General features: G+C 41.2%; 2 protein-coding genes across 2 annotated transcripts; both read right to left on the reverse strand.

Annotated features, from left to right (window-relative positions):
- Positions 1–1,424: 1,424 nt before the first annotated feature.
- FOMMEDRAFT_168439 (cytochrome P450) lies at positions 1,425–3,732 on the reverse strand (the record flags this gene model as incomplete). Its single annotated transcript, XM_007267179.1, has 14 exons — positions 1,425–1,558; positions 1,618–1,727; positions 1,778–1,811; positions 1,863–1,988; positions 2,043–2,124; positions 2,177–2,199; positions 2,248–2,414; positions 2,473–2,486; positions 2,549–2,666; positions 2,728–2,942; positions 3,002–3,045; positions 3,099–3,287; positions 3,350–3,479; positions 3,537–3,732. The coding sequence occupies 14 exons, from the start codon at positions 3,730–3,732 to the stop codon at positions 1,471–1,473; spliced, it is 1,536 nt and encodes a 511-aa protein (XP_007267241.1). The 3' UTR covers positions 1,425–1,470.
- A 908-nt stretch (positions 3,733–4,640) lies between these two features.
- On the reverse strand, positions 4,641–6,930 carry FOMMEDRAFT_168440 (cytochrome P450; the record flags this gene model as incomplete). The annotated part of the gene is made up of 13 exons (XM_007267180.1): positions 6,723–6,930; positions 6,536–6,665; positions 6,278–6,466; positions 6,168–6,211; positions 5,900–6,114; positions 5,726–5,843; positions 5,645–5,658; positions 5,420–5,586; positions 5,348–5,370; positions 5,214–5,295; positions 5,066–5,159; positions 4,785–4,894; positions 4,641–4,728 (listed from the first exon to the last, which is right to left on the reverse strand). Exons 1-13 carry the CDS (start codon positions 6,916–6,918, stop codon positions 4,641–4,643), a joined length of 1,470 nt encoding a protein of 489 aa, XP_007267242.1. The 5' UTR covers positions 6,919–6,930.
- Positions 6,931–7,297: the final 367 nt, after the last annotated feature.

The raw sequence follows: 7,297 nt of genomic DNA on the forward strand, positions 1-7,297 counted from the left end.
ATTCCTTCTTTCATTCTTTGTGGCTCATCATTCTTAGTGGCTCATGCTCCCTGAGTACTCTTGTGTAGTTTAGTATATATAGGTGTACAAGATCAGACTGGTCCTGTAGTCTTGATCTTGTCTACTCCAGGTAGTCCTGTACTCTTAGGCTCACTCTATATACCCTACTCTTGTCTCACTCTCTCTCTCTGCCTGTTCTGCAAGTTCTGACTACATTCCAGTGCTTGCATTCTGTATTTCTGTTGTGTAGGATAGTTGTAGCCTGGGTCCCCTTACTGAGCCTTCAGGTCCCCTCTACACTGTTGCTGACATCACCCTTTACACAGTAAAACAAGACAACCCAAACATGTTAGTCACACACAAGAAGACATTACTAGTAAAGACAGCTGTAAGTATAGTACTAACAAACATTCATACAGTTATAACTGATCTTGAAGGATTCTATGAGTACTCTTGAAACTAAAATGTAACAAAGGAAAAGGAAGAGGAAAATAGTAGTCTTGACTATAAAAAATCAACCCTTCTTTTTTTCTTCTTCTTGATCTTCAAGCCTCAGAAGTTTAAGGAATGTTAGTGAGCTTAGACAACCTGTAAGTCTTCTAGACTATAGTTCCTTGAGTAATTTAGTTACAACTCTTACCTTCTGTTTTACTTCTCCTATAAGAGTTTAATTCACATTCTTGTTCTGGAAAGTTGTACACTCATAAGGTTTTCAGTTTAAGATAGCTGAGAAGTACAGCCTGAGAAACAGGTTAGGGATACTAGTCCTTAATAGTGCTAAAGAGACATTAGAAGAAGACAGATATTTACCTCCTTGTGTATATTGTTCTAAAGGCTGCTTTAATTGAGTTACAAACAGTCTGAAAAGATTATAACATTTGCTCAAACCTATAGCTTTACTTTTCTTTGAGAGCAAAAGTACAGACAAGGGACAGGTTTTACCTTGGAAAAGAGAGTTGTTAGAATGTTTTGGTTGATGTCTATATTCAGGAATGTTAGATAATACTGTCTAAGAACCATCTACCTGTGTGAAGCAAGATTCATGCTTCTACACCCTACTTTACATTTTATGAGATGAATTTTATAGAACAACAGACTAGTAAGGCTGACAATGCATGGTTTGCAGCCCTTTTCAGTCTGATAGTATACTGTATAAATGATTATAGTACATGAACCTTGGATTACTCAGAGGACTGATACATTAATAACTTGCAACTTTAATACAGGACAAGGCAAGGAACACTCACACATTAGCTGTTTGAAGCAGTTAGAGGGCTGATATGATACAATACAGTCATTCTTGCCAAAGGGAGTAGTGTGAGGTAAAATCATAACAAAATACAGAAGTTTTCACAGTGAAATCTGACAATTTTCCCAGGATATGTTCAGCTTACTACAAGGTCAGCAATTTAAACGTCTCCTTGGTAATTATAACAAACGTCCATAGTGCAGATATTATTGCAACACTCTTCACTCTTCAAACTCAACGGTTTCACTTATGACAACTTTGACCTTCTCAGACCTCGGCTCCAAAACGTACTTGAATGGCTTGGGATGCCTGTCCAAAAAATTTAGACTATGGTGTCACACACATCTGAGAGACATAAAGTAACGGACCTGAGGAAACGAGGCACGAATTCGGCTTTGGGTGGAACTGGAAGCCCATTCTCGTCAAGAGCATTTGTAATTTTGAATGCTGCTAGAATCGATGCACCGCCTATAAATATCTGTAGCAGAGCGGTTAATCACTGATCGGATGTAAACTAATGATCTGTACTGTATTATCTGCAAAATGGCGCCCAGGACAAATTCTTTCAAAGAAAGTGAATAATTAGCTACAAAAAGGGCAATATAAAACACACCTCCTCCCGAATCCGAAGTAAGTCTTGAGTACATCCCTTGGGCCCTCTTTGCCGCCCGTAGGTAGCCAACGATCAGGTATGAACTTATCCGGCTCAGGGTATTCCTTCTGGTCCCTCTGCATTGCCCTATGTGGATGTCTTAGTCTGTTAGCATCTCATGATATATGACATTGAACGTGCCAGATATTTGGAAATACTGCTGCACCAGCAGGAATGAAGTAACCATTGTACTCATCATCTTCGTCAGCAGTGTGAGCTGGGGCTGTAATTATACTCTTAGCACAGAATTAGACAAACTATCTGAACCGACCGACCGACAGGAGTAGCAGGTTGCCACCTGTTGATACTAATTAGCTAACGAAACATTTCTAATATTTCCACGTGCCTTAGTGATTCTTTGATGACCGCATTGACATAGGGTAGGTTTGGTCGATCATTGAATGTCGGAAGAGTGTCTTTCCCTAGCACGCGATCAAGTTCTTCTTGTGCTCGTTTCTGGACGTCCGGATACAATAGCATTGCGAGGAAAAATGTGTACAGGGCAGCAACTGTCTGAAATTCAATTTCTCAAATCCAGTAAACGTTATGTGCAGGAAAACATTAAGCTTACTGTGTCTGCTGCGGCTATTATTCAGGATAATTAGTAGTAATACCCTGCATAATGGCACTGGAATAGCAACACTCACCCGAATATAAAACACCTGTCACTTTTGTGATCATATCCTCGTCACCTATGACCTTATCTCCTGCTGAATATGATTCAAGCAGCCTGCTCAATATCGAAGGGGTGACATTGTCCTCCACCTTATAAGGATCAATCAGATTGTCGCATCAGCTCGTTCGGTGGTAGTTCTGAAAGACTTACAACTTTGGCCTTTCCCATCTTGTAAGGCTCGTGATACAACTCCGTAGATGCTTTCTGGCCATGTTGGATGACTTTCTTGAAGCCAGTACCAGGAAGCCAAGATGGTAGGTATTGCAACGCAGGAATGGCATTCACCAGATAGAATTCTTCCGCTTCAATAACAGCCGCAATACCTTCCTCTGCAATGGTTATGTACGGATCATTCTCATCTTGAACTGTTATATATATATATATTTGTTAGTTGACAAAAATGAGAAGACGTGCATTTCCAAACCTTTGTGGCCGTAGGTGAGCAGCAGAATTGTCTCTCCTGCACTTCTGATAAAGAAATGAGTGAATACTCTTGTGAGGCATACCAATGGAGTACATACTGCCGAAGAAGTTCTGGGAACTTATCCGGAGTTACTAGCAGCCCTCTGAGCATCCTACGGGCTGACTGCGTCTGTAACTCAGTATAGTCGTTTACAGTGGCCGGTTTAAGAAAACGATGTAGCAGTTGCCTCGCTCTTCGCAGCTCGTCTCCGTACTGCATAATAGAGATAAACCAGCGCCAACCTTGACTGTAGAGAATAGCCTCGGATATTCAGAAGACCAGCGAATGGCGTCATTGAGGACAACGCACAGTTCTAACATAACGTTTCCGGGCCGTGAAGAATAAATGCTCCCACGCTTCTCAAATAAGTCGACTGCTGCCTGGTAAGAGTTCACAAAGATATACGTTTCCCCGAGAGCGTTGACTTGAACCAATGGTCCTGGAATTTGATATATCAGGAGAATATATTAGGGTGGCAGAGGCCAGAATGGCATACCGAATTCCTCGCCCCACTTCCGTGCAGTCTCCCATAATTCTCCCTCCTGCATATCAAATACGTTGCCAAGCAGGGGAAGGCCTTTTGGCCCTGGGACAGATGGAAAGGGTTTTCTCTGTTTGCGCCATGCCTGCAGCTGGCGTATGCATGCAAGAGTGCAGAGAACGGCGCAAAAGTCGAGGAAATAGTAGAGCATAGTGTGATGAAGGGGTGATGCATGGCGCGGATTACTAGCTTACTCTTGTACCTTGGAGTTAATTGGGAGCCAAAGTATGGGAACCGGGACTTTTTTCTACACGGCGGCTGTCTCCTTGCTTAGGGGACGACATTTGTCCCGGAGTAGTACTGTACCAAGTGAAGAAGAATTGAACGTTGTTTGTGCGGATCCACTATCCTGTAAAGAGCAGGTCATGTGATTCTCGCGTCTTCCAAAATCCAAATCCAACAATCTCACCCCACAATCACCAAAGAAGTAATTGAAGTATATACTGCATTCATGTTATTAATTTTATGAACGTACTAACAACAGGACTGTTGTGTAATGCTTATACAGCTTATACTGTACTATCAACAGTTATAGTTTCTTATAGGGTAATAAATAAGAAGTTGATAATTATTTTTAATTTTATATATAGTATTATTAAAGACTATAGTTTAATACTAGTTTTATGAAACAATTGTATAAGCTCTTTTGTATTAAAAGAAACTTCTCTACTATGTAATACTTTTAAACTAACAAGTAGACAAAGTGTATAAACTAAGAAATAAAATAATATTTTAGTTATATATTAACTATTATTAATCTAACTAGTTTGTGTAAGGGATTACTATATGTAGTCAGTCATAAACAGAACATCTACACCAAAAGGGTGCAATGTCAAGCTTGGTTTGGCATCTGACTGATACTGTATATACTGATAATGTTGTACCCTAACAAAATTTACTAATAGTAAACAAAACAATATTTGTAACAAAACTTTGATAATTGTTATAATGTGTTCTACTTGTTACAGAGTCAGTAGCAATTCAATTCAATATTTATATTTATATTTATTTTAACAATTGTAACATAAATGCATAGTAGAAACTTTGTTACAATACACTTTACTCTTCAAACACAGCAATTTCATTTATGATAGCTTCGATTTTCTCGGATCTCGGCTCCAAAACGTACTTGAATGGCTTCGGGTGCCTGCCTGAAAATTTAGACTATGGTCACACACATCTGAGAGATATAGAGTAACGGACCTGAGGAAACGAGATGTATATTCAGGCTTGGGTAAAATTGGAAGCCCATTCTCGTCAAGAGCCTTTGTGATGTTGAATGCTGCAAGAATCGATGCACCTCCTATAAAGAGCTGCAGGAGATTATTAACTCACTTGAACAGGCTTTGGACTCTTGAGCCCTACCGTATTATCTGCAAAATGACGCCCAGGACAAAGCCTATTCAGGAATATTGAACAATCAGCAAGAAAAGGAAAGTGCATAAAGCTTGCCGTCTCCCAAATCCGAAATAAGTTCTAAATACATCTCGCGGGGCCTCTTTACCGTCATTAGGTAGCCAGCGATCGGGTATGAACTTATCCGGCTCCGGATATTCCTTTGGGTCTCGCTGCATTGCCCTTTATGGATATGTCAGACCTTTAACACCTTGTAAGAAACAGCACGAAACCGACCAGACGTTTGGAAACATCGTTGCGCCTGCCGGAATGAAATAGCCATTGTATTCGTCATCCTCCTCAACAGTGTGAGCCACAGCTTCAATCATAGTCTTAATGTGGGTCAAGACGGACAATATGAGCGGACAGACCGAGAGGTGTAGCAGCTTGCCACCTGTTGATACTAATAAGATAACAGAATGTATTCTAATACCTCTGCATACCTTAGTGATTCTTTGATGACTGCATTGACATAAGGTAGGTTCGGGCGATCATTAAACGTGGGGAGGGCGTCCTTTCCCAGCACGCGGTCAAGTTCTTCTTGTGCTCGTTTCTGGGCATCCGGATGCAATAGCATTGCTAAGAAAAATGAGTGCAAAGCAGCAACCGACTAAAATTTAAACTTCGAAATCCAAACAATATTCGGTATAAAGCTGTATTCAGCTTACTGTATCTGCTCCAGCTATAATTCCGAGTCATTACCATAAGTGTTGTTATGTGGTCAGTGGCTACAGTCTAACAACACTTACCTGCGTACAAAACACCCGTCACCTTTTTGATCATGTCCTCACTGCTTACGATCTTATCCCCCGCTGAATATGCTTCAAACAACTTTCCAAGTATTGAAGGGGTCACTGTTCCTTCCACCTTGTACATCAGTTAGGTTGTTGCATTACCTCGTTCGGCAATAATGTGTGACTTACGACTTTTGCCTTTCCTACCTTGTACGGTTCGTGATACAAAGCCATAGATGCTTTCTGACCTTGTTCAATGATTTTCTTGAATTGAGCACCAGGAAACCATGATGGTATGTGCCGCAACACGGGCATAACATCCACCAGATAGAATTCCTCTGCTTCAGCGGCAGCAGCAAGACCTTCCTCAGCAATGGCTATGTACGGATCATCCTTCTCCTGTGCTGCTCAATCTGTCTGTCAGTCAACAAATTTAATAAGAAGTGTGTTGCTAGACCTTTGTGACCATAGGTGAGCATCAGAATTGTCTCTCCTGTGCATCTGAGAGAAAGGAACGATCAAAAAAGAATGGAGTGAAACCATTATGATCTGTGAAAGAGAACTTACTGCCGAAGTATTTCTGGGAACTTATCCGGGCTTGACAACAATCTCCTCAGCATCCTATGCATTGATTGTGTCTGTAGTTCAGTATAGCCTCTCATGATGACTGGCTGAAGAAACCGATGCAGCAGTTGCCTCGCTCTTCGCAGTTCGTCTCCGTACTGCATAAGGGGGACAAACCATTCCCAACCTTGACTGTAGAGAGTAGTGCAGGGGATTTAGTAAGTCAATAAATGGTGTTGGTGAGGAGAACAAAGTACAAACAGTTCTATCATAACCTTTTGGGGGCGTGAAGAATACATGCTCCCACGCTTCTCAAACAAGTCGACCGCTGCCTGGTAAGAGTTCACAAAGATAAATGTCTCCCCGAAAGCTTTAACTTGGACCAGTGGGCCTGGCATGTAGGATATTACAATAAACCTTTTGGACAGGAGGTATCAAATTGACATACCGAACTCATCCCCCCACTTCCGTGCGGTCTCCCATATCTCTTCCTCCTGCATGTCGAATACGTTGTCGAGGAGGGGAAGACCTTTCGGCCCAGGGACAGGCGGAAAGGGCTTTCTCTGTCTGCGCCATGCCCGCAGCTGGCGTATGCATGCAAGTGCGCAGACAAGGGCGCAAACGTCGAGGAAATAATAGAGCATAGTGTGATGAAGGGGTGGTGTATGGGGCCGATTACTTACTTACTCTTCTTGTACTTTGGAGTGAATTGAGAGCCATGGCATGGGAACCGGGAATCCCGTCCTGCACGACGACTGTATTCCTTACTAATGAATGACATCTGCCGGAGTAGTACTTTACCGAGTGAAGGACTGCTGAACGTAGTTTGTACGGGTCTACTAGTATCACATGGGGCATTTCACAATTCCTTACCTTAAAAAATAACTTACATAATGATAAACATTATTTGAAATTTATTGTCCCATTTTTGACCCGCAAAAATTATAAACAAAATTTGTAATTTTCTTAAGACAAAAACTATAAATTATTTTTAATATTTATCTATTTGTAATATCTTTAAAT

This window comes from Fomitiporia mediterranea, assembly GCF_000271605.1.
Source record: "Fomitiporia mediterranea MF3/22 unplaced genomic scaffold FOMMEscaffold_7, whole genome shotgun sequence".
NCBI lineage: Eukaryota > Fungi > Basidiomycota > Agaricomycetes > Hymenochaetales > Hymenochaetaceae > Fomitiporia > Fomitiporia mediterranea.